A 27,161-nucleotide genomic window follows, 5' to 3' on the forward strand; every position below is an offset into this window, starting at 1 on the left:
TTGTCCATGTAGTATTTTTCTCTCAACAGACGATGACACTCCCAGACGTAAAATAATTTTAGTAAACCAACCCTGGGTTGTTTCTATTCAATCATTCATTAGTAATATTTTTACTGGACAAACGAGAGCCTTATTGCAAAAAGATTTTAAAATTCCTGTATTCACATACACACATATTCAACTCCCATTCTATTTGTTTTCGCTAACTTCGTATAAATTCTAAAAAAAGTATTTATAAGAATTATTATTGTTGACATATATCTTTCATCCTATGTAACTAAAATTTATAATAAATAAATATTTTAAATATATAAGATATGTTATAATTAAAATTGATATCAATTAAATATTTTTAATATATAAATTATATTTAAAATTTTAAAAATAATTTATATTATGATATAAGGTTATTTTTAATTATTAATAATTAGGATAATCATAGATTAAATGATATTAAGAAAAGAATAACAATAATGCTCTCTTTAAAAAAATAACTAAAAACACTTTCATTTAAAAATAATTTCTAAAAATATTATTTTTATTTAAAAATAATCAAATTTAATTTATATATAAACAAAATTATTTTTCTAATCCCATATATTAAGTATTTAATTAATTAAATTATATTTTTAATTCTTTATTTTATTTTTTAGATTCATTTTAGTCTTTTATCCATTAAAATTTTTATTTGTTTTTTTATCTTTTATCTATAGATTAATTTGATCATTTTAAAATAATAATAATTTTTAATTTTGCGACAAATTTTTGAATCAATTTTTGATTGATTCTTGACATAAACTTTTAACATTAAATTCAATTATATAAAAACTATGAAATTCAATTGATAATGAACCAAAAGGGTATAAACATAGTAAAAATCTTGTAAAAATATATGTTTCATAAGCAATTAGAAAATAGTATGAAACTATAATTTTTTTTTAATTTTTGAATTTCTTTTTGAGCTTATTTTTATGTAATTTTGACAATATTTGTAATACTTATTTTTTTAACTTCAATTGTGTTTAAAATTTTTTGTATAAGTGAATATAATGAAAACACAATTTTCGTATAAGTGAATATAATGAAACAAATTTCAAGTCTTGGATTAATCAAAAAATGAGTGACCACTAGGGTTAGCCTAGTGGTTGAGTGGGGAGGGGTTGGGGTAGTTAGAAGTATGAGGACCTAGGTTTAATCCTCATTACGAACATCTTTGTAATCTTTCCTATCTTTACCAAAAAAAAATCAAAAAATGAGTTAAAATCATGTTTCAAAATTAAAAAAGTATCATTTTTTTCAAAAAGGTCAAATCCAAATTTAAGAAATAAAAGACCAAAATAAACATTTTCAAAGATAAAAGACTAAAATAAATTTAATAAATAAGACAAAAAAATAAAAATATAATTTAATATATTTAATATTAATTTTTAATTTGCTATACCTTTCAAATATATTTATGAAGTTTAATTTTTAAATTTAATTTATTTTAATACCTAGTTTACAAAAGTTATTTCTCAGCATTTGAGATCACTTTCCTTTCATCGTTTTTCTTTAATTATATATATATATATATATATATATATATATATGCTTATCTTTTTTGATTTAAAAAAAAATTTCAATAATTTTTTTTCAAAAATTATCAACAATTAAAATAATTTCGTATCTTAACAGAAATTATTTATAAAAATACGAAATATAATTTAAATGTTGAAAATATTCATTTTAATAACAATATAATTTATATATTCACAAATATTTATTTATTATAAATTTTAGTTAAATAAAAAATATTATTTTATTCATTACACATACTAAAATATTAATACCTTTTAAAACAAAAATAAAACTCATTTATAGATCAACGGTAATTAACAAGGTGAAAGTAGTAATTTTAATTATTTTTTCAAAACCAGTATTGTCTCTCAATATAATCTTATATGTACGCTTAGGATTTAACACAGTAACTTAATATTGCTAAAAACAATAACTAATTTTTTTTGTTACCTAAGATAGATAAAATAATATATATATATATATATATATATATATATATATATATATATATATCTGTGAAATAAAAGATAGAAAATAAAAGCGAAACGGTAAAATACTTAATAGCGAAATTGTCGGTGGTGAATGTAAATTCGTTATCTAATATTATTTTATTAATTTTGAAACATAATTAAATTTTGTTCCTTTTTGTTACGTTGTTTCAACGGGCGACCTGTTTTCGAAAGCCATTACTCTCCTCGCTTGCTCTCCGCAATTTCTACCTCGTTCCTTGCTCAATTCCCGCCACTTTTCTGCTAGTAGCAGAGGTACCTCTTCTCTTTCAAACAAATTCATCATTTTCTTCCCTCTTTTTCTTCTTCTTCTCTTCTCTTCTCTCTCACTCTCTCTTTCTCTATTATGGTAACGTTTCTTGTTTTTCCCAACGACTTCTTGCGTTTTTTTGTTTTCTCTATAGGTTTCGATTTTTATGGTAATGGAGTTTTTTTTTTATTTAATTATTACTATTTGGGTGTGTGTTGTGAATGTCCACAAAAATTCTCATGTTTCCTGTGATGGGGGTGTTTTGCCGTTTTTCCATGTTGGTAATGGTGTTGATTTAATAACGGCTTGTGGGGTTTCGATTTCTCTTCTTGTACTTCTAAAGATTGAAACTTTTAGAGTTTTCGTGGGTTTCATGGTGATTTGTATTTGTTATGTAGTGAATGTGTAGTTGGGTGTGTGTTCTTTAGAAAGTTATATGCTTTGATTGTTGATTGTGGTTTTGGGCTTTTGATATGATTCTAGAAGGATATGGCTGAGGAGAAATCAGAGCAGTGTTGGATGGACAAAGAACAAACTAACGTTGCCTCTGGCTCTTCTGTATCAGAAGCCAAAGACAATGACAATGTTATGCTCATTTCATCAAGGAAATGTAGCCCGGGATCAGCATTGCCATCTAATCGGTAACATTGTTTATTGTTTTTGCTTAATTTTGCATTCTGTAGCAGTTGATTTTACTTTTGCTTTGGATAATCTTTCTAAAATCTTGATGCACTGTATTTATGCAGGAGAACCACCGGCCCTGTTAGACGTGCAAAGGGTGGTTGGACTGCGGCGGAGGTTAGTCTATGGAGATGGTTTGTTCTTTACTTGTTAAATTTTTTTTTTTTTTTTTAGTTTTTTATGAGTCCTTTTGCTTCTTAGGAAGATGCTTAACTAGAGAATTCAGCTTAGTTGACTTAATGTCTGTTAATATTTATCTATATTGAAGGAAATGTTGATATAATTATGGTTTTAAGTTGTTGTAGATTGAGTTCTGGATATTGTCCTTATTGCTACTTGTATCTTTATTAGTGATTGAACTAAAGTTCTTTCTTCAACTTGCTCTTCAGGATGAGACATTAAGGAAGGCTGTTTCAGCTTTTAACGCAAAGAATTGGAAGAAAATAGGTATATGCATTTATTTGCTATGTAGTGATGACCTTTTGTATTTTGATTTAAAACTTTATTTAGTTGATGCATGCTAGTAAAATCAGGAGTGACTTTGTTAAGATATAATGGATGATCAAACTTAACTGAGATATATGAATTGAAGGACTTAAGATTGTTGATATCTATAATAAATTACATAAAACCTAATACTCAGTTTTTCAAAACTCCTTGCCTTCAAAGAAGCTTTTAAAAAAGACAAGTATATAATTAAAAAAATAGGTTCGAGGATAAACTTGCTAATATGTCAATTTTAGATGTCAAAAAAGTCAGAATGAAACCACAGAAATAAAATCCCCTAAATCTCTATTTGCACCTTTCCTTGTTTGGCCGCAATTTTTTCTGTTAAGGAGAATTATTATGTGTATGAAGTCTGAACTATGAGCCAATGGATTTAGTTTGTGGGAGTATATTCAACATGTACATAGGATTTTGGGTACTGAGTGCTTTCCATTATGCTCTTTTTGTGAAACCAATTTTAAATCTGGAATGCAGCTGAGTTTTTTCCGGATAGAACGGAAGTTCAATGTCTGCATAGATGGCAAAAAGTTCTTAATCCAGAACTCGTTAAAGGACCTTGGACTCAGGAGGTTTAAACCTAGCCCCATTTCTTTTCTATTTTTGTTATTTTCTTACAATCCTAATCAAGCATTAACTTCTCTTGGTTGGCCTGCAGGAGGATGATAAAATAGTTGAATTGGTGTCTATACATGGACCTACAAAATGGTCTTTGATAGCCAAATCTTTGCCCGGTCGGATAGGAAAACAGTGCCGAGAACGGTAGGTTAACAAAAGTTCATGTGAAATTCTTATTTACAAATATATATATATATATATATATATATATATATATATATATATCAATCCTTTGTATTGATAAATACTGAACTTTGTCCTATACTTAATTAGAATGTTTGGCATCTAAAGTTTTAAAAGCCTTAATTTCATGAGCAAGTTCCCAAGTTTAAAAGGATAACTCATTTTTTAGATTGCATTATAAGATTTGACTTTAACTCCTAGCTTCGTATATGTGCTGCACAAATAATCAAATTATACCAACTTTTTTATTTTTGCATTTAATTTTTCCTGATATTACTTGTTTTTTTTTTTTTTCGTTATTGAGTCTTTCATGAAAACCAAATATATATAAGCATTGAATTTGTTAGATATGTTCAATATCATGAAATTAGTTTCAAACATTTACAGGTGGCATAATCATCTTAATCCTGATATAAAGAAGGATGCCTGGACTTTTGAGGAGGAATTGGCCCTTATGGATGCTCATCGTATATATGGAAACAAATGGGCTGAAATAGCGAAGGTTCTTCATGGAAGGTATACTTTCCTATTAATTCTTTAGTTTAACATTACCAGAATCTTACGATTTGCTATTCGAATCTTCCGATTCGATACAATTTGGCAACCTACCAATATGTATCATAAGATGAATCTAAAATGACTTTGTATCTTACAATAAACGAAGGAATCTATGTAATTTCGTATAATCAATAGACAATGCATTTTTTTTTTCCCTTCTTTTTTGACCTTTCTTTCACCAATTCTCATGAAAAAATTGAAAAGTCATAAGCCTAAATTGTTAAATGAAAAGGAATTGAAGGAACATTTTTGAACTTATCCTATTTGATTATTCCATTACTCAATTTGTCACTCACTCATTCAATGCATATACTATATTTAACTATTCACTTGCATCATTTCCATTTTTCTAAACTAAAGGTTTCACAAACTCGTATAACTATAATTATTTTTTTTCTACAAGACTTTGCTTAAGTTGTTTTTATCTATTTCTAGTTTAAGTTTTTTACATTGAACACTATATATCATGATATATTTGTAGTAACTTCTCATTGTTTCTGAATCTTACGATTTGATATAAATTATGATTCACGATTCAAAAATTAGCCTAATGATTCACGATTCTAATCCCAATTTGATAACCTTGCTTTAGTCGTCATAAAAGAAATTAAAGTCATAATTAACATTTAACAAGTATCACGGAATGCTGTATTTATTGTATTATGCTAATTGTGGACTGTGGAGTATGATTTTGGGGTATTCTCTCTCTTTCTAAATAATAAAACTCATTGGAGGATGTATTCTAGTTACACTCCATTTCTGATATGAACCCCGTATGGATCGCAATGAAATTTTCTTTCAACTCACCCACCTGCACCCTGTACAAAGGAAAAAGACAGGGAAATTGTAAAGTGATGAAGAAAAATGCTATAGTAATCAGTACCCGATTTATCTATTGAAACAATATGGATCTTACTTTAATTGTTATTAAATTTAAAGGGTAAAGGTTAGTTTGTCTTCTAAAATTGTTTTGTTGGTTTTGGCCCCTATAAAAGTTTTAAATTTTTTTGAAAATGATCTCTATCACCACACTTACTGATAATGTAGCAATAACATGCTTAAATACATGCCATGTCACCACTAAGAACCATTTTCAAAAATTTCAAATTCTATGAGCAACAAAACATACAAAATAATTTTTAGAGGACTAAAACCAAATTTGGCCATATTTTATAACAACTAAAAACATATTTTAGCCAATATAAAGTGGTAACTAGTTTCTTCTGCTTGTGATTTTTGCCTTCGCTAGTTTGCATATACATATAATTTTTTTGTATGCTGCCTTGTCATGGTTTCTGACAGAAACTGGTTTAGGATTTGTATTATAGAAAGAGTGCCCTCTAACCACTATTAGGTGATAAAAAGGCCAGACATCACAAATGTAAAATAAATCCTCTCTGTACTCCCCATGTATTCAAGAGACCTGGACTTTTCCTGCTGGATTTCCACTCTAAAACTGAAGATGCTCTCATTCTTTCCTTCCTATGATTTATGCTCTATCATCACTCCCTATCTAACCAATACAACTAATTGGATATCTTGCTATTATTATATCCAAAGATTGGTCATTCTGTTACCAGGGTATGCTAACAGTTTTTATGGTCAACTAATTTATTATGTCATTTCTCCATTGTCCTTGTTTTAATTCCTCACATGGATAGATCAATCTGCTCAAATTGTGAAAGTCCCCCCTCCCCTCTCCTGTTTTAAGTACCAATTTAAATCATATAATTCTTCAAATATGTAGAATGATGGATCACTGCAAAATGACAAAAATAGTTATCTCTGCAACAGTATTGAGATATTTTTTCTAGTGTGAACTGTTTTCAATTTTCTGGTATATTAATTATATTTGTGACAATGTTTTCATGCAATTTTTGTGCAGGACTGATAATGCAATAAAGAACCACTGGAATAGTTCTTTGAAGAAAAAGATGGATTCCTATCTAGATACTGGAAAACTTCCGTCCACTCCAAAGTACAGTGCACAAGTTGCTGTCAAAGACACAGTTAGCCATTCTACATTTAACACAATACATGTTTGTTCAAATAAAGGATTAGATGACAGCATTGCATCATTATCTAAAACTACAGACATTAGTAAGCAGGATAACAGTGATAAGAATCAACTTGAGTCCTCAGGAACAGTTAGAGAGGTTGGTGATTCTTCAAATGTTCCTGCAAATGAATCTCATGATTCTGACTGCATAAAATGCAATGGATCATCCAACAAAGCTCTCATCTGTAGTAACGCAAAAGTAGTGTCAGGAGATAATTTGGGAATAAACAGTGAGCCAAAATTTGAGAATCCTGTACTCAATGGCAACCCAACAACTGATCATTATATGAATAAAGGTGAAATAAACAGCGACAGGTTAACCAGAATATTTTTTTCTAAGGAAAGTCCGCCACTTGGTTCTTCTAATGAGCCTCCGCAGTTTGCTGAATCACTTGCTTTAGATTCTAATCTTCATTTTAATATCCCTGGCCTACAGAATGATTTATTTTCCTCTCCAATGCTGTCACCTGTTGGTTTCTTAACTCCACCTCCTGTGAAGGGAATTGAATTAAGCCCAGAATCTCCTGAATCAATATTGAAAAAGGCAGCTAAAACTTTCCCAACTCCTTCCATATTGAGGAAGAGAAGGAATAGAGTCCAAAACCCAGTCACTCCTAGTAAGGTTGCCAAAGAATTACATGCTTATACTGAACGAGAGAGAACAAATGATAATTTTGGTTCTGAAGTTGTGAGCTTATCTCTGAGTCTAGCATGCCATAGCTATGAGAGCAACATTCCCCATAATACGGCTTTCAGTGCAACTCCCCCATACCGATTAAGATCCAAGCAAACAACAATTAAGTCTTTGGAGAAAGAACTTGAGTCTGCAGTTGACAAAGAGAAGCCGGAAAAATTGCAAAGAGGAGTGTTGTGGTGACTGAAGATTGTCTTCATAAAGCAAAATTGGCAGAAACGCAGTTCGTTAAGTTGTAAGTCTTTCTAACTTATTTTAATTGTTCATTTAGTTAGGAAGACACTTTGTTCTTGTAGAAATGAAGCACAACCAGACCAGAAAACTGAATCCACTAGGAGCAAATGGTCTTGATGATATTAATTACTGTTTCATAATGCCATATAATATTTTCATTTAATTAAAATAAAAAAGTTCATACAATGTCAGAATATTATAGTTGTGAATTATTGGTCACATAAAGGATTAAGAAAATGAGTTTTTCTCTTATCCAATTAGTGACAGTCTTCTCCCTCCGAATGAAAATGCAACTTTTCTGGAACTAGAAATAATGGATATTTGAATATGATTTCTTATCCTTGTTTCACTTTAAAAAGTTATTGTACATGTCAAATTGTTACCTTTCTGCAATAAATAATACATTTCCCTTGCATTACTTGTAACCTCTTCAATTATCTAACTTGCATATTTACCTGAATTTTGATAAATGCTTCTCTGAATTGTAGGAACTGCATGAATTTTTCTCATAAGTGGTTGACCACGGTTTGCCAGTTTTGCTAGTAATTATACTCCATTGATGGTGACAAGCAGAAGCTGTCGGATACGTATAGAAAAATATTTGATACATTCCATTTAATTGTGGATATATAATTTATATATTTATACCGCGCACACAAGTTTTGTACAGATATATATACTCCTTGAGAAATAAATTTTGGATAGTTTCAGAATAAATTTTCATTTAGCATCTACTTTACAATTAGCAATGGAACCCTGGATTTACTTGATTGAAGCACCAAGGTAGAGCTATATATCTATATTGTATATTATGTTCGTTTAATACTTTTAATACTATAATTTCTGCCTTTGGAGATATTTGATCGACGTGAGATATCCAATAAATATTATATTTTCTACCTTATGATATATAAATAATAATAATAATAGTTATTATTATTATTGTTATTATTAGATAAAATGGGATCATCCCATCATATTTATTCAAATATTATAATATAGTAAAAAAAAACTATTAAAATACATACAAATATTTTACTATTCATACTAAATATTTTACTTGGGTTATCTTATAACCATATATTTTTTTAAATGGATTCTACTTGGCATTTTTTTTTCAGGTTACATATCCCTACTTATGGGTGTGGTATATTAGGATTTTAAAAAAACTTAGTGGTTAAAAAGTATTGTAGTATTTAATTAAGATTTTTTTTTTATTAATTTTTCTTGTGGTATTCAATAAAGATAATCATTTATAAGAGTATGTTAAATTTCAATTATATTCAATTGAAACATTTTTTTTTAACTTTAAAAAGTTTTATAGTATTAAAAACTATGTAAATTTCAATAGATTATTCAAAAAGATAGATTTTGTAAGATTTTTAGTAGAGTTTATACATAATATTTTCATTCAACAATTTTATTAAAACTTTTGAGATTGTGTGGTCTTATTTTCTTTTTCTCTTTTTTCCTTATCCTCTCTACAATCTACTCTCTTGTCTTTATTGTTTCTCTCTCTATATATATATATATATGTCTCTCTCGCTCTTTTCTCTATCTTCTTTCTTTCTCTTTTATCTCTACCACTTCTCTTTCTTCTTTTATTTATTTTTAAAAATTCATCTCTACCATTTCATTTATGCTGACATAATTTTTTTGAAATCTCAATTCAATATATCTCTTAATATTGAAGACTAGAATAACACAAAGTGATTAAAATTATTTTAACAAAATTAATTTTTTATTTCATTTATTGATGTAATTATTTATAAATGTATACTAAGGAATGAAGAAAATTATTAACACATGAATAAATTCAAAGTTTAAAATAAAAAACTTCCATCTTTTTCTCATACTAGACTATTTTTCTAATGTTTTAAGAAGATATTAGAGGCACTTACATAAGTTACTAACTATGTTATTTTATATTGAATATCTATTAGTATATTTTTGGATCACAAGGACGCTAAAACTTATTGGTTATAATAATTCTTTTTTGGTGACTTTTGTTGGTTATAATTTTAAAATAAATAAGAGCAAACAATATTGGGTCTCAACTGTTCTAAAACTTGTTGGTTATAATAATTTTTTTCTTGGTGACTTTTGTTGGCTAATTGAGGAAGAATTATATTGATTTTTTCCAAGTTTGCACTCAAACTATTTTTTTAAAAAATTAAACATCTTCTCTAATGTTAATTTTATATAAATTTAGTTAAATTATAAATAAAATTAAAAAAAATTGCATAGTTAGAAAATAAAATATTTAATGAATATGATTATTCTTTTGCCATTCATTGATGAACTTCCTCTTCGTTAATGTCTTTTTTTGTAGTGTCTTTTTTCAAGCAACACTTCTCTATACTTGATATTTGTGTAGCCTACCAATAAATATTTTTTTTTATATTTGTATTATGTTACAATATAATGATGTCAAGAGTAAAATTACAACACTAATGATTTGCTACATTTTTTCAGCCATAGAAAAAAGTTCAAATAGTAAATAAGAATGAAATTTAACATGTAAATAAATTGACATTATGAAATGGATGATATGTGAAAGGTAAATTATAAAATAAGAGAGATAAATGTCATTTTAATGTCCTCTTACATTTTCTCAGCCATAGGAAAAAGTTCAAATAGTAAATAAGAATGAAATTTAACATGTAAAGAAATTGACATTATAAAATGAAAAATATGTGAAAGATAAATTATAAAATAAGAGAGATAAATGTCATTTTAATTTAAAAATGAATAAGAGAAAACAATAATGTGGAAAAAAAAAAAAAAAAAAAACAGGTCCACCGTAAATGTCGAACCCACGATCACAATATTATAGCTTCAAGGAGGTTATAACAAATTTTTCAATAATTTAAAAATGAATAACAAAAAACAATAAAATTGTGAATAAAAAAAAACCTTCAACGAGGTTGTAGCAATTTTTCCAATAATTTAAGAATGAAATAAGAACAATAGAAATAACTTGAGATTATAAAAATTTTCCCAATAATTTAAGAATGGAGAACAAATAATAATGAAACACACACACCGTGGGGTTTGAGCCCATGACGACAAGGTTAAAAGTCCTGTGCTCTGGCGACGAAATTAAATTCGTAATTTACACCAATTTTTATGAATTTGAAAAACAAAGTTAAATGTCTATTTCCTAAAATATGTAAAATATAATTTTGAGAAGTCGAAAAACGTACGCCCACCGTGGGACTCGAATCCACCTCAAGGTTAAGAGCATTCTGTTATATAGATTGAGCTGGAGACTTTACGGACTTATATTAAATAAATCAAAATCTATATAAAATTAGTATTTCAAAGTGACATAAAAAATAATTATTTATTTCATATAACTAAAATTATTAATAAATAATAATTTTTTTCATTATATATTATATTATAATTAAAAATTTTAATAAATAAATAATTTTGAATGTTCTTTTGAGTTTCATCCTAACTTTATTTTTCTTTCTATTTTATCTTTAACCCTTTATAAAGTATTAAAAATAGATTTTATCCTCAACTTTATCATTATATATTATTTGCTGTAATTTATCGTTTTTTTACTTTTAGTACATGATAATCGATATGAGCCCTCATCATTTATCAATGTATGGTGTTTTTAGACTTATTGTTACTCTAAAAAAAAGTCTCTTAAAATAATCTTACATGACGAACAAAATATATATTATATTCATTATATTTCACTTTACTATTGTTACGTGGTAAATTAATTTTAATGTTTTTAAGATAAAATTTTAAAATATATTTCATTCCACCCTCACCCTTGTGCTCGTACTTTTCCTCTCCAATCCAAATTCGATGTTCAAATCCTAAACCTCCCAATCCCAACCCCAATGCTCTCACGAGGGACAACTTCTCACAGTTCAAAATCTTGACAATGATACCAAATTATTTCTCAACGAGTACTACTACCTTTTAGAGGCTGCCACCAGCTGCCACCTCACTATGGAGAAGTTCGACCTTACACTCATCTACTTCCCCATGTTACAGGAGCTCATGTACTATCAAAGCATCCACCACTTCGTTGATAGTGCCATCAATGTTGCCTTCGTGAGGCCGAAAACTATGTTAGTTGGCTCAAGGCATAAGATTGTCACCACCTACAATAGCTATCGCAACAAGCAGGACACTAACGACAATTATAACACAGTGTTTTATGATTGGAGAAGGTGTGCGTAAAGAGTATGATGAAGTGACAATAGTAAAATACATTTTGGATTTTTTCCCAAATGAAATTTAAAATCAATTTACTGAAAGACAATATAACATTTATAATATATATTTTGTTAGTCATGCATTTTTTAATGGGAGTTAATGGTAAGAATTATTTTTGAAATGTTACAAAAGGTTAGAGATGAAATAACAAAAAAATTTACAGAGACTAAAAGTGAGAAAACGATAAATTATAAGGATGAAAATGATATTTAAGCCTATTTTTATCCATTAGAAGTATAATGTCAACACCAAAATTCGAATTTAAGACCATATAATTTTACTCAAACTCTCCACTATACTAGATCGGACCTAGTGGTTCTAATGACTATATTTTCTATTCATTTATCCCCATTTCTTTCCATTTTTCCTTCTAAACAAAAGATGACACCAGAAAATGAAACAATTGGAGCTAGAAAAATAATGTATAGTTAATAAAGTGCACATTATTTCAGTAAGTGGCTAAAACTCAAGCCAAGTCACATGTTAGTTCCTGAAGGAGATCATGAAATATTAAGTCTTCAACCTCCAAACCCACACACTGAGCAAACAAGTGAAGGTTGAGCCACCCATCACGCCTCGATAGGTCTCGACCTACATGATCATCTATTGTAAGGCCAGCAATGGATCTCATGCAGAAGGATTTGCTCATATGAGTCCACACTTTATGAATAGTGTCGCACCCTTTTGGTTTTGGCATTGGATGAGATTGTGACAATGGCATGGGACAGCAGCAGTAACACCTCCCAGAAAGTTCCAACAATGTCTCATTAATTAAATCAAACAACACATGGTGGTTACACCGACCATAGCTATAGCTACAAAAATCAGGGTCACCTTCCATTTCTTCGTAGAGTAATGGATCTACTGGGTGGTCACTAGAATGCCACGCTGAAATGCAATCTTTACCTGTTAGTCCACATATTTCAAGTACATATTTAACATAATTATACTCAGCTTTGTCTCTTGTGTCAACATCAAAAGGAGGAATCTCATAATTTAACTGCTTGCTTTCAATCTCCACCTTTTGAGCACTTTTTAGGGAATCCACGATACCCTCTTGTTGCTCAACCATGTTATCCAGTTTGCCCCCTGGTTCCGGATTCGATTTTGAATCTACCAAATTCAGAGAATGAAAGTAAGTAATGCAACTGAAAATATTTAGAGATTTTAATATCGGGATAATGAAATGCAATATATCATTTATATATTAGACCGACCCACATTTTTCATACGAAATATTATATGCTGATATGCACATGCTAATATAGGTAAAATGAAATGTCAGAGACATGGCATACAAAATTTAATTTTAGTGTAAACACAAACTTCTCTTAAAGAACTTTTATGAGAAAATTAAGAAGAAAAAATAAAATAAATTTCTTTATAAATTAAAACTAGCTTATACATAAGATGCAAATAAGTTTTTGGAGAAGTTAACATGAGAGAGATTTTACAAATTAAATTACATTTAAATTAATTTTAGCTGATGAAAAAATTTATTTCATTTTCTTTTATATTTTTTTTCTCCTAGAAGTGTTTCTAAAGAAATTTATCCAAACATATCTTCTTTTGTGTTTTTCTACCTTATGACTTATGTAAATGTTTTTAACCAAAACTATTTAAGAGTAGTATATATTAAGAAACAACAGTTGAGTGAGATAGGCTAATTAACCTGATGCTGCTGTTGCAGTCTTGTATTCTTTTATTGGCACAATATATTGGTCATTAGAAGTGGCGCCACTTTTTAAACAGCAGTGTCCAAAATCATCAGTTTTCATCATGTCCACCTTGTCATTAATCTTACTGCGATAATGTGATCCTGGTTCAACAATATTGCTACTCACTAAATCATTTTCACCTACACCGACAAGGTGTTTTTGAATCAAATTTTCTACAGGTGTATCTAACTGAATTTGACTTTTTGAACATAAATTAAGGTCTAGCTTCTTTTTCTGATAGGAAATATTCGCTGAACTCACAGTTCCATCCCCGGAAGCTGTGATTGGCTTAGTCACAGATGAAATATCAGGAAATTCCCAATTCTGATAAACATAAGAAAAAGATTGGAGATCACCAGGTAATGAAATCATCCTTTGTAAGGGTGCAAGCATCCTCAATGGTGAACGTGCCTCTTCCGTTCTTAATTTTAGGTTCACGGATTGAAGGTGATTTGGTTGTGTGTTAAAGCTATTCTCATAGAGTTGCCAATAAATTTCTAGTGGTTCTTGAAGAGACCAGATTCTTCTTATGTTGTGCCTGTGATGCTTGGTGAATGAAGGAGTAGTGTATTGATCACTCTCATTACAACTTTCAGGATAGTATTCACCTTCTCTAGTAATATTAGGATCAGTCAATTTCTTGAAAAAATCCTTCTTTAAATCATCTGAAATCCCATGGCCTTGGGGAAGTTTGTGAATGACAGCATCCATAGTAACACGGAGCTTTTCTTTCCTACTTTCTCCGGTAACATGCTCTATTTTCTGTTTCAGATTCTTAAATTGTTTGATTTCATTCTGATTCTGACCCTGAGCAGACCCTGAAGAACAATTAACATCTCTTACCATCGTTGCTTCATTTACATTGAAACATTTTGCTCCTGATGACATGGACCTCACATAAAATTTTTTTGAGGGTTCAAATTGAACTGACTTTGGTGTTTTGTTGTCCAAACATAACTTTCCTTTCCCTTGTTGTAGAGAACTATTGCCTATAGCCCAAGAACCTTGTTCTTTTGATGATGAATCAGGTAGAGGAAATGACACTGACCTGGATAGTTTCTTTTTTGAACCATACACCTGTTGTTTATGGAGGTTATAGATCAAAGGAGAGACTGGATCTTGCATAAATGTTGTTAACAATTTCTTGTTCATGTTGATTGGAGCCAGAGGACAGGTTGAACTTCTATGATGTCTATTCCTCTTCTTTGATATCTCTTCGAAAACAATTGCTTTTATTCGACTCCTTAATGAGTCTTTTGCAAATGAAGAATATGATGTCTTCACTGTCTTGTTTTTCTCAACCTGGCAAGCTTCAAATTAGATACAAACTTTTATTCATTTCCCAGTAAGTCAGTGAACTCATTCTGCATTAAGAAGAAACCAATTCATCCGAAACCAGAATCAATTGAATTCAAACTATGATAACCTATTCATAAACAACAGTGGCAATTTTTTTATTCGTCATCTGCAGGTTAAATGAGAACATATAAATGATGAATTTGCATATAGCCATAGACTACCTTTTATTATATAGTCCATGATCACTACATGTCCGTGGTCTTAGTCATTCATTATGTGACATGCATTTAAGTTTTTCAATTTTCGAGAAGAAATTAATAATACTTAATTACATGTAGGAAAGACATAAATATGTTTAAACTATATTGAATTAGGTCAGTTTTTGGATTATTATTTATTAATTTTTTTTTTAAATTACTTGATTAATATATATTTTTTTTTAATTTAGTACTTAACGTTAGTTTTCGTCTTTAAATGAAGACGTGACTAACAGATTACCATGTCATTACTTAATAGTGTATACCATGTCTAACAGATTACCATGTCATTACTCAATAGTGTATGCCATGTTAGTACACATATCTACCTCATTCTCCACGTAATTTGCCACGTCAGACTTGAAATTTAAAAAAAAATTGTTTCGTGTAGGAAATTTATGAACCGGCCTCCCCTTGCCGCCGCCCACCTCCCCTTGCCGCCCCGCCTGGTGGCCATCAGAGACCTCATCGATGCTGTCGACCGCTACGTAGGCGGCTGCGCCACCGTTTTCCAGGTCGGCGACGTGCTCGACTGCGGTGGCAACGAGCTAAAGATCCTCTACTTCCTGGAGAAGTTGAAGCGCGATGCGGCGCGCAGTGGCGCCGCAATCCATTGGGTCAATGGGCTTTAGGGCCATCATCTTCTTCCACCTCCATCATGGGCTGTTGGAGATTCTCTTCCAATGCTACCAATGTTCCCTATAAGCGAATCTACCGTGGACCCCTTGTTCAACAAATTGACGGTGGCAATTCACGCGTTTGTGGTCTTGTTAACAATAGTAGTGTTATTGTTGATGTGCCTGCGCATGGTGGGAATTACACTTTTGTAGTAGCAGGGTTTAGGCATTATCTCTTTTGATGGTAGCTTGCATTGTTGGGGAGACATGGAGGGTGAAATACCACAAGGGAGATTCTTTTCTTTGGCGTTGGGAGAGAACCGAAGCTGTGCCCTTGGGTATGACAGAATAGTTCTATGTTGGGGGTCCAATAATTTCATCATGCCACCCAGGATGGAGGTGGAAGAAGATGATGGTCCTAAAGCCCATTGACTCAATGGATTGCACTAGGCAGGGCGGCGGCGAGGGGAGGGTTTCCAACGCGAAACAATTTTTTTTTTTTTAAATTTCAAGTTGGATGTGACAAATTACGTGAAGAATGAGGTGGACATGTGTGCTGACATAGTATACACAGTTGGGTGATGACGTGACAGTCTGTTAGCCACATAATCATTTAACAGACGGAGATTAACGTCAAGTACTAAATTGAAAAAAAATATTAGTCAAGTAATTTAAACAAAAAAAAATTAATAAGTAGTAATCTGAAAACTGACCTAATTTAAAGTAGTTTAAATATATTTTAGTTGATGACAAAAATACCCTCACTCGCAGGTATCTGCGAGTAAAATTCGCTATGGATAATAAATGGATAGACTAATTGGGTACCCGTAGATAATGGAGACGGATGATTTTTTACCTGTTTATAAATGAGAGGGGGGGCGGGTATGATGATATTCATACCCCTGGTACCCGTTTAATAATATTTCTTAAATATCCTAATTATCCTTGTATCACATAACCCTAAAACTACACTCTCACATTTTTTGTGATATGAGACTTTCACTTACTTATGAGATTGATGTATTTTAAGTTATTGATTATTTTGCATTTTTATTATTATTTTAACAAAATTAACGTTAAATACAAGTTCAAATTAACATTAAATTTTTATTTTTAATATTTCAATGACATTAAATATAAACTTAAAATTATTTGTAATATAAATTTTTTAATTTCTTAAAAAATTTATAAATATCTATGGATATCCATGGGTATTCAAGAAATTCATGGATATCCGCTTAATGGATACCCGCATGGATATGGGGTGAGTATGGGGCCAATTTTCAGCTTGCGGGACGGGGATAGATTTATTATTACCTGTCCCATGAGGTCCCATTATTATCCCTAATTACATGTTATATAGAGACTAATTAGAGATCATGTGGTTAAGGACTATTTAATAATTTCTCAATATAAAGGGTGACATGGAATGTGAAGAAAAGAAATAAGTTAAATTAGAAGATGAGAACTTACATTTGAGTTTCTTGCCACAAGGTTGGGTTCCTTCTTTCTGTCAGCTGAAAACACGTACAATTCTTGCATATAAGATTAGGTGCTAAATGTTCAAAGTTTAGAAGGAAATGATGTCTTTGTGTCATATTGAATCCTTAAATGATGCAGAAAATTTGCTGAACAATTCTAACACTCTGGTCCATCTAATATGTTCCACAAAAATAGAAAAAATGGTCCTTCTAGTGTAGAAAGAATTATGATTTAATATTGTGGATAAATTAGGAATGTTTAGATTTTATTATTCTGAATAATTTAGGGAAATAAATTAAGAATATTTAGATTTTATTATTCTAAATAAATCAGGCATATAAATTTCTGAATTATGAATTCACCTTCTCTTTTTATTGTATTTTATTTTTTATTTTTTTATTTTAATTTTTTATTTCTTTCCTATTTTTTTTGGGGTTTTAATTTCCATTCTTTAAGGGATTTGTCTCCTTTTGTTTTCCCTGTTTAAATTGTATTACTCAATTGTTATTATCAGAATAAAATAAAGTGACAAATATTTCTACATGGTATCAAGATTCTTATGGTTGGATCAGGAATAGTGATGGAAGACCATGGGTCAAGGGCCCAATTACTCGAGCTATGGCTAGGAGCATACAAGAAGGATTGGCTAGCTTGGAGGTTAGTGGGCTTTCTATGCCCAAGTTACTCTTCATGTGGGCCATCACATCTTGAGAAATGGCCTAACTTTTTTGTACATAGTAGTTTCTTGTATAGGTTTCTTTTTGCCTTTGTATTTGTGAGGCACTTTCTTTCTTTTATTATAGGATATTCCTTTGAGTATTTAGGGTATGTTACTTGCAGACTTTTGTTTCATTTGACCTTGTATTAAGGGTCATTTATTTTCATATTTTCAGTAGTAGAAGTGGGGTGAAAAATAGTAAGGTGTGTAGGTGTAACTAGTAATTGGACCAAAAGTGGGTCTAGGCTAAATTTTACATATTGGACTTATTTTCCTCCATTTTTTTTCCAAAAGGAATTGATTTAGCTAGGTCTCACCATCATTTGGTGAACCTAACTAAACCAATTCCAAGATTTCTGGATTGGAAAAGTGAAGGAAAGCACCAAGGGCTGCCTAGCTCACTTCTTGATGGAAACATGCCAAGGCTAAGAAGACCAAGAGGTGATACATTAAAAGAACCAAGAGGAATGAGATGATTTTGAAGACCTTTCATATGGTTGTGTGCATAGTAGTTATTTGTATAGGCTTATTTTGCCTTTGTATTTGTGAGACACTTTGTTTCCTTTTTATAGACCACTGTATTGTAAATTTAGAGTAGGTTCTTTGGAGACTTTTACTCCATTTGACCTTGTATTAAAGGTCAGTCAATTTACAATTTTCAGTAGTAGAAGTGGGGTGGCAAATAGCAAGGCATGAGGGTGTAACTAGCAATTGGGCCAGAGTTGGGCTGAGGCTAAATTTTACATATTGGACTTGTTTTGCTCCATATTTTTCAAGGAATTGATTTAGCTAGGTCTCATCATCATTGGGTGAACCTAACTAAAACAATTCCAAAATATTTGGATTGGAAAAATGGAGGAAACAAGCCCAAGGCCGCCTACTCCTTCCTTTGGCAGAATTAGCTTATTAGCTTTGGTACCTTGGGAAGCTTGTGCTACAAGCTTCTAACTTAGCTTGCTTCCCAAGCAAGGTAAGATAGAAGCTTGCTCCACAAGCCTCCTAAACTAAGGTGGAGGGTCAAGCTAAGCCAACCATGGTTCACTTGAACCATGGTTAACCTTAGCTTGCTCCACAAGCTACCTACTTCTATATAAGTCTAAACCTCTCATTTGTAATCACTTTTGGAATATATGAAATCAGAATTTTCTCAAATTCTCTCTTCCCAAGAGTCTTAGAATCCGTGGAGAACATTTCTCTCCTAGGAACCTTCACAAAGGAGTTCCTCCTTTGTGCCTTGGTTCAACTTTCTTCCTCTTTCTCAAGGAAGAAATCGAATGCACCTAGTTGCTTCAACAAGCTTTGGAGCTTGTGCTTGTTTCGTCCAAAACCTCCATTGAAGACCTCAAGAGCTAGATTGGACTTGAAGATGGAGAATAGGAGAGGACAACAACCACTTCTTCTACTTCCTTCCATCATTTTTGGTATCTAGAGCCTTGGTGCTCTTGAGGTTATGTGTTCTTGTTCTTTGTCTATTTCAAATCTGTCTTGTGTTGTCTACTTTCTTGTCTTTGTTGTATTTATTGTATGGATCTAGTTTTTCTACATATTTTTGATGGATTCACATGTCACATAAATTGATTGATTCAATAGTTTTGCTTGTTTCTTGTTCTTGAATCAATCCGGTTGTGCAACTAGGTTCATTGTGCTTCTGCATTTTTTGTTTGCTGGAGTCTGGCCCAATTCCTAATTGAATCTGTGATTGGATAATAATGTTGAATAGCATGTGTTTTGGTTTTGAATCATATGTTTTGTCTAGAGTCATGTGTAGTCCTTTAACATGTCTAAAATTCTTAGAATAACTTGTTGTACTAATTGTTTGTGTCAAGTGTATGATTCGGTCTTACTTTGGTTGAATTAATTTGTGACACTATATACTCTTTGTGGCTGACCTATATGTGCTTTTATTTTGCATCTCTGTGTTTATATTTGCTATTAGTCCTAGCAAATTCTTAGAGTTAGGTTTCCATGATGTCTTCTAAAAAGTTTGTCAAAAATTTGTCTAAAATAATTTTGCTTCCTAGGATTTCTTATGTCTTGTGTTGTGGCTGAACTGTGTGAATGTTTTTAGTCAATTAAAAAAGAGGAAAAATAGATGTATAAGTGTAGTAAAAAGTGTAAGAAAAACAAAGAAAAAGTGTGCCTAAAAATTTCTCAAAAAAATCGTGCATAGTTGTGAGCACTTGAAACACACACACTTTAATACCTCTTGTTTTTGCTTATTGTTTGGCAACATTTTCTACATTAAATCCGGGACTTATGTTGGTTTAAAAAGGCATTAAAACTCCTGAGTAAAAGAAAAAGAAAGTGAGAAAAAAAATTACAAAAGAAAGAACAAAAGAAAAAACCAAAAGGATTATAAAATAGTGAAAAATTGCTCTCGGTTTTGTGTTTTTGTGTATGTTATAAATCTGTCCAGCCATGAACACTAGCTAATTTCTTCTTGTTTTACTTTTCTAATCTTAGATTTTGTTTTTGTAATCCACGTTAAAGCAATTGATAGGATTCACTTTGATGTGCTAGCCTTTTTTGGTGCCTTAATTTTTGCTTGTTTTTCATTGGAATTCCTTCTTGTTTTGTTTCATCTAACTCTACCACTTGGTGTAGCTCTCCTTAATTGTTCATTTTCAGTTTTTACTAAATCATTCCAGCAACTTAAGTTGTGTTGAGTGCTTCTTTGAAGGTGTGGAAGGCCAAGTTACAAAGGTAGCCTATTGGAATGTTTGTGGTGGCCTAGGAGACTTTTCTTCTCAATTGGAGGAAAGTTCTTGGTGAAGACTAAACACCTAGGAGCAATCAACATCAAGGTTGCTTAGGAGAGACACACTTGTGAAGTTGCTGCAAGAGTTTGGAAGCTGGACAAGGAGTGAAGGAACCAAAAGATTTTTAGAAGAAAAATTTTGTAAAAAGGAATTAGTGACCAAATTTAGAGACGGAAATTTTGCTGTCACAAAATTTTCTCACAAAATTCGTCTCTAAATTCTGTCACTAATATGTGGCTGATTTTGTTTTCAAACTTTAGTGCAACCACTTCATTTCATTTCTTGTGAATTTGCATTTCATTTTTGTACAAAGGCCTTTAGGAGTGTCTTGAGAGTGCCTTTGGTGTTTTTCCATCTCTCCTTAGTGTTTTCATTAGGTAATTTCGTTTAGTATACTTGGTGAGAGTGGTCCTTGGAAGTCTTTGGTACTTTCTAAGCTCTCACATAGGTTTATAGTACTTCACACCTAGTTTATGTTTTCAGCCATTTAGGTTTTCATGTCATTTAAGTTTTCATGCAATTTATGTTTTAAGCAATTTATGTTTTCATGAAATTTATGTTTTCAAGCCTTTTATGTTTTGATTGCATACACATAGGCACTTGATTGTTATTTTCTTTTTAAAAAGTACTTTGTGAAAACCTTTTCTGCAAGACGTGGTATAAGGGGGTTTAGAAATTCTTACTTGAAGAGGCTTGATTATTAAGTGGCTCTTTGTAGCTCACCTCCCTCCAAAGTTCAATTTGTATTCTTAGACCTCTAGGTGCCAAGTCTAAGCACTTAAAAATTTTATTTTCATAAAAACTATTTTTGTGTGAAAATAATTTTTGTCCAAAATGTCTCAACATTTTGAATATAGTGGAAGTGATATCTCTTGAAAAAGTATTTCTTATCTTACAAAAGAGCTTAAATCACTTAAACTATGGAGGAAGCAAGAAGCCATTTTTAAAGAGAAGGAAAAGATTGAAAGAGAGGCTCAACTTGCTATCCTTGAAGAGGAAATGAGACTTCTTAGACAAGAATAAGAAAAACTAACAGAGGAAATCATAAAACAAAGAAGGAGAAGTAGGAGCTCACACTCACATTATTCTTCTCCTAATGAAAGCCTTAATGTAGACGATCACTATCAATCTACCCCTGGAGAATTGTTAAGCCTAGGGAATCCAAAGTGGATCTCCCACAAATTTTTGGAAAGGATGATGTGGAAGCCTACCTTGATTGGGAGATGAAGGTAGATCAACTCTTTGCTTGCCAAAGGGTGAGTGAAGAGAGAAAAGTCCCACTTGCAACCCTTAGCTTTCAAAGGCATGCAATGTATTGGTGGATGATAGCAAAACTAGGAGAAGTGAAGGATGATCTTCTCCACGGATTTGCTTAGGCCGGATCTTCTTCAAAGGAGACTTGATTCCACAACTAAGAGCACTTGAAGACTATGAACTCACGGATACACTCTTCCAAAGTTTAGGAGGGAAGCATCCAAGCTCAAGCATCAATGGATTCTCACTTCAAAAAGTAGGAAAGTAGACAACTAGCCTAGGGTTTTTGAAGGTGAGAGGTTGGAGACTTTTGAGAGAGGAAACTCGGCCAATGGCTCACAAATTTCTATTATGTTCAAAAGTGAATACAAAGATTAGAAGAAACACTTAAGTAGCATCCAGTTTTGCAAACATTTGGGCGCCTAAGTCAAAGCTCACAAGTGGCGCCCAAAATTTGAATTCAAATTTGAAATTTGAATTCAAATTTTGGCTCCCATGTGCTACTCCGAAATTTTAGGTACCTAATGTGCATCTAGGTCTGATTTGAGAGTCATTTAGGGTTAATTTGAGGGTCACATGTTCAGCCACCAATTGGTGCAAAACATGTGACTCAAATGTAACTTAAATAGCTTCCAAATTAAACCTAATTTAACCTAGTTAGCCTACTTTAGTATTTCTTGTATTTTCCTAATCTAATGACCTAAATACAATGGTCAAACAAATATATTGGAAAGGAAAAATTACAAGAATGAAAATGAGCCCAATATTGGGTACCAAAAGCCCAAAGGCCCATGAAGCCCAAAACTAGGCCCAACAAGCCTAAAACCTAAAATGCTACTCTATGTGGTCCAAAATACAAGACCAAAATATTTGATATCTATACTAACATGATGTATACAAAACATATGAAAATAGCTATAACAAAATATGGCCCATGAAAAGTTCAACTTGGGCCTTCCCAGGCCCATCGGGCCCATTGGGCCCTGACTGGCCCAAACCTTCATGTCTAGCCAACTCCTCTTGGATCTTTGAGTATGTCACCTCTTGCACTCCAAAGCATGATTCCATCAGTGGACCTCTTTGGAAAGAGAGAGGCGCCTTGATGGAATCATACTTAGGAAGGCAAGAGGTTACACACTCAAAGATCCAAGAGGAGTGGGCTAGACATAGAAGATTGGGCCAGTCAAGGCCCAATGGGCCCTATGGGCTTGGAGGGCCCAAATCAAATTTCACATGGGCCTATCTTGATATATCCATTTTTCTTATATTTTGTACATATTATATTAGTATAGGTTTCACATATTTTGGTCTTGTATTTTGGACTACATAGAGTAGCATTTTTGGGCCATAGGCCTATTGGGCCTAGTTTTGGGCTTCATGGGCCTTTGGACTTTTGGTACCCAATATTGGGCTCATTTTGTTTCTTTTATTATTTCCTAATGTTTGTATTTCATTGACCATTGTATTTAGGTCATTAGATTAGGATTTAAGGAGGATTATTAGTTTAATTGAATTAGGCAAAACTAGGTTTAATTTAGCATGCATTTAAGTTGCATTTTGAGTCACATGGATGGTGCCACCTTGGCTGAACATGTGTGACTCAAATTCAACCCTAAATGCACACTAAATCAAACCTAAATACACCTAGCATCAATGTGAACCGTACTTGCACATGTGAGTTAAGTTTTGAATTCAAATTCAAAATTTGAATTCAAAACTTGGCGCCACATGTGAAGCCTCCACATTGGCGCCAAGTGTCCCTAATTCCGGATCCATTTAAACTTCCTCCTTCACTCATTGTAATCACTTTGAGATTAATGAAATTTGAGAGCATTATTGCCGAGTTTCCCCTTCAAAGTCACCAAGATTTCTCACCTCAAAACCCTAGGAAAGTTCATCTTCTTCCTTCCTTTTGAAGTGAGCAATCCATTGCTTCTTAAGCTTGGATACTTCCCTCCATAGCTTAGGAAACTTTAGTTCCGAAAATCTTCCTTCATTCAAGTGTTCCTAGCTTCGGACTCAATCTCCTTTGAAGAAGATCCGTGCATTGGTGAAGCTTAGGAGAAGAACTTCAATCACTCCTCCTTCCTTTGCCATCATTTTTGGTATCAAAGCAAGGTTCTTCTTGGAGATAAGTTTCCTTAATTTTTTTGGTCCGTTTGTATTGTTGTCTTTGTGTTCTTGTGTGTCTTGTTTGAGTTTCATTTCGGATCTATTTGTTTTTGAAAAAAATTTCTATCCATAGATCCATTGATTGATTGTAATTTGATTTTCTTTCACAATCAATATGTTTAGGACCTATTTGCTTGTGCTTCTTTTTGTTTTTGTTTGAGTCTATTATTTCATAGCATGTGTCCGTGATTGGACTTCATCCATTGCATTAGATTTTTGTTTTTGAATCCTTGTTTTGTCTTAGAAAGTTATGTGTAGTTCTTTATATGTTGATAATTCCTAGAATAGCTTGTTTAGCCTAATTGTTTGTGTGTTGTTTGTGTCCGAAATTTTTTGCATATTTTCTTATTGAATCTGAACCTTACCTATATGTGCTTTTGTTTTACATATTTGAGTTCATGATTTGCTATTAGTTCTAGCAAATTTCTTAGAGTTAGGTTTCCTTTATGTCTTGTTAAAAGTTTTGTCAAAAAAATTACTAAACACTAATTCCTATTAGGTTTCCTTGAGTCTTATTGTGTGGCTGAAACTTTTAACAAATCTTATACACTTAAAACAAAGGCAAAACAGAGGTGTTTGTGTTCTAAATGCATGAGAAAAACAAAAGAATGAGTGCTTAAAAATTTGACCTAAAAACACTATAAAATTGTGAAGCACTAGTTACAAAATGCAAGTGAACACCTCTTGTTTTGTGTGAAAATTTTTGCTGCAGTTTTTCTAGCCTAAGGCTGAGACCTATAAGTGTTAAAAAGGAATTTAAACTCCTGATTAATCAAAGAAAAAGAAGTGAAAAATATTTTACAAAACGAAAAGAAAGAAAATAGCAAAAGAAAAAGCCAAAAGGAGTGAAAAATCTTGTATACCTAGCTCTCGGTTTTGGTGTGTCCTTGTCTATTTTTTTTCATTCCAGCCACATATTTGTGTCTTATTTTTTGTTTTAATCTTAGATTTGTTTTTGTAATCTACTCTAGTGCCTTTGATAGGTGATCCTTTGTGTGCTAGCTTCTTTTTATTTTTGACTAATCTTTGAGTCTTGTCTTAAACACCTTACTCTTCAATTTTTGGTATAAGCTTTATAAATTGTGCTTTTGTTGCTTGTCTTGTTTTCTTTGATTCAAAATTCTGTGCTGGAAGTGGCTTCAAATCCTTGCTTAAGGATCAAACATCGACTCAACAAAAAGTAGGAAAGAATTGGTTACAAAAGACTTTGAAATTTGACCTAATTTAGTGACCAAAACTTTCCTAAACTACCTTCACAAGAGTGATCATTCCCTTAACCTTGTGAGCAGCCTACATTAATCACATTGTTGTGTTATTTGTGCAGGGTCCAGGAGCAAGCAAAAACAAAGATTAGTGGCGGATTGGAACACTTAAACAAGTGTTAGAAATTTGGACAACAAATCCGTCACTAATTTAGTCATTAAAGCCGCCATTAATTGTTTCCTAGTGTAGTTTAAATTTTTTCTATTTCTCTTTTATTTTAAATCAATTTGTAAAGCTTGGACGGAGTATTAAGAAGCTGGTCAGGTATATCTAATCCCTTTGTAGCTCACTCACGTGTAGTACTAGTGGAAGTGACTTGGAAATTTCATATGTTTCAAGCTTCCACTTAGGGCAAAACGACTAGTTGCTTAATCTTGCTTCCTTTGAGTTGTTTGTTCTTTACATTGTTTACTTTGCTGCCTTAATTCGACTAGCATTGTGTAGAGTTTATTTTTCACGTTTAGTAAGCATTCAAAAATAATTGAGAAAAACATTCAACATAAAAATCTTTGTGAAAAGTTTTGTGGAATTGAAAATACCACAAGGGAGTTTAGTGATTTCCACTTGAAAAGGCTTGGTTATTAAGTGGCTCTTAGTAGCTCACCTCCCTTGATAGTGCAACTTGTACACTTAGACTTCCAAGTGTTATTTTTGTTCCTAGAAAAGACCAAAAAAATATTTTGTTTCTTTTGCATAGCATATAAAACTCTTTTTGTTTAATCATGAGAAAACATTCCTTAGGTATTAGTGACTCAAGCTCTTTAAAATATTTTTCACAACCTACTCAAGAGCTTAAGCCACTAACACCTTGGACAAAGCAAGAAGTGTTAAAAAGAGAAAAAGAAAAACTTGAAAGAGAAGCACAACTTGCAATTTTAGAGGAAGAACTTCACATTCTTAAACAAAAGGAAGAAAAACTTTTAGCAAAAGAAAAATTGAGAAAAACAAGAGAAAAAGAAAGAAAAAAGGCATTTCTTTTAGGGAAGAGTAAGGAGGAAAATATCTCCTCTAAAGGACTTGTGAGTGAAGAGAGTTGTTCTATAAACCATTTGCAAAATACTCTCTTCATACATCAAGACCTTAACTCTTACCCTTATGCTACCGCTAGTCATGAAGTAGAGATTCTAGAACAAAATATTTTAAAGAAAAATAAATCTCAACTTCAAGATGTTGTGAAGAGGGAGTGGACTACACTTAGTTCTACTTCTTATGCTACTTCCTTGGAGGTGCCCAAGGAAGATAGCCTCCCTCTCTTTAGGACTCCTTCTACCTTAGTTGTTCTAATAATGCACCCAAATTTTGGAAAATATTGTTTGATAGATACATCTTGCCATCTTTCATATTCTATTTTTGATCTTATAGGAAGTTCATATTTATTTGAACTTAATTTGCCTCTTTCCCTACAAGACAAAAATAGTTTATACAAGTTTTCAAGATTCCATGAGACATTATCTTTTTATCTACCAAACAATATTCTTCAAAATTGTTTAGGAAATTTCTTAGTAGTATTTTCTTTATTTTTTAGGAAAT

General features: G+C 31.7%; 2 protein-coding genes across 12 annotated transcripts in view; one reads left to right on the forward strand and one right to left on the reverse strand.

Annotated features, from left to right (window-relative positions):
• The first annotated feature begins 2,168 nt into the window (after window positions 1-2,168).
• On the forward strand, window positions 2,169-8,564 carry LOC109792212 (transcription factor MYB3R-3). Of its 4 annotated transcripts, none has more exons than XM_020351603.3 (9): window positions 2,169-2,321; window positions 2,800-2,957; window positions 3,063-3,114; window positions 3,387-3,444; window positions 3,979-4,073; window positions 4,160-4,263; window positions 4,690-4,818; window positions 6,746-7,848; window positions 8,336-8,564. In XM_020351603.3, the coding sequence occupies exons 2-8, from the start codon at window positions 2,806-2,808 to the stop codon at window positions 7,794-7,796; spliced, it is 1,641 nt and encodes a 546-aa protein (XP_020207192.1). In that variant the 5' UTR covers window positions 2,169-2,321; window positions 2,800-2,805; the 3' UTR covers window positions 7,797-7,848; window positions 8,336-8,564. The 4 variants fall into 4 exon arrangements, with proteins under 4 accessions (XP_020207192.1, XP_020207193.1, XP_082927058.1 ...); XM_020351604.3 differs by having other exon boundaries at window positions 2,201-2,321; window positions 2,803-2,957; XM_083070932.1 differs by lacking the exon at window positions 2,169-2,321 and adding an exon at window positions 2,329-2,415.
• A 3,923-nt stretch (window positions 8,565-12,487) lies between these two features.
• LOC109792211 (uncharacterized) overlaps window positions 12,488-27,161 on the reverse strand; it is a 35,408-nt gene continuing 20,734 nt past the window's right edge. For 2 of the 8 annotated variants that reach the window (XM_029270099.2, XM_029270098.2), the window contains exons 3-5: window positions 17,457-17,500; window positions 13,765-15,112; window positions 12,488-13,205 (exon numbers count right to left, since the gene is read on the reverse strand). In XM_029270099.2, coding sequence (XP_029125932.1) covers window positions 12,559-13,205; window positions 13,765-15,112; window positions 17,457-17,500 — 2,039 coding nt within the window. In that variant the 3' untranslated portion in view covers window positions 12,488-12,558. Of the gene's footprint in view, window positions 13,206-13,764; window positions 15,175-15,649; window positions 16,478-17,456; window positions 17,501-27,161 lie in introns of those variants that run through there. The other 6 variants (XM_083070934.1, XM_083070933.1, XM_020351602.3 and 3 more) reach the window with 6 other exon arrangements.

Source organism: Cajanus cajan, chromosome 3 (assembly GCF_000230855.2).
Source record: "Cajanus cajan strain Asha chromosome 3, NIPB_CcT2T_4, whole genome shotgun sequence".
Taxonomy (NCBI): Eukaryota; Viridiplantae; Streptophyta; class Magnoliopsida; order Fabales; family Fabaceae; genus Cajanus; species Cajanus cajan.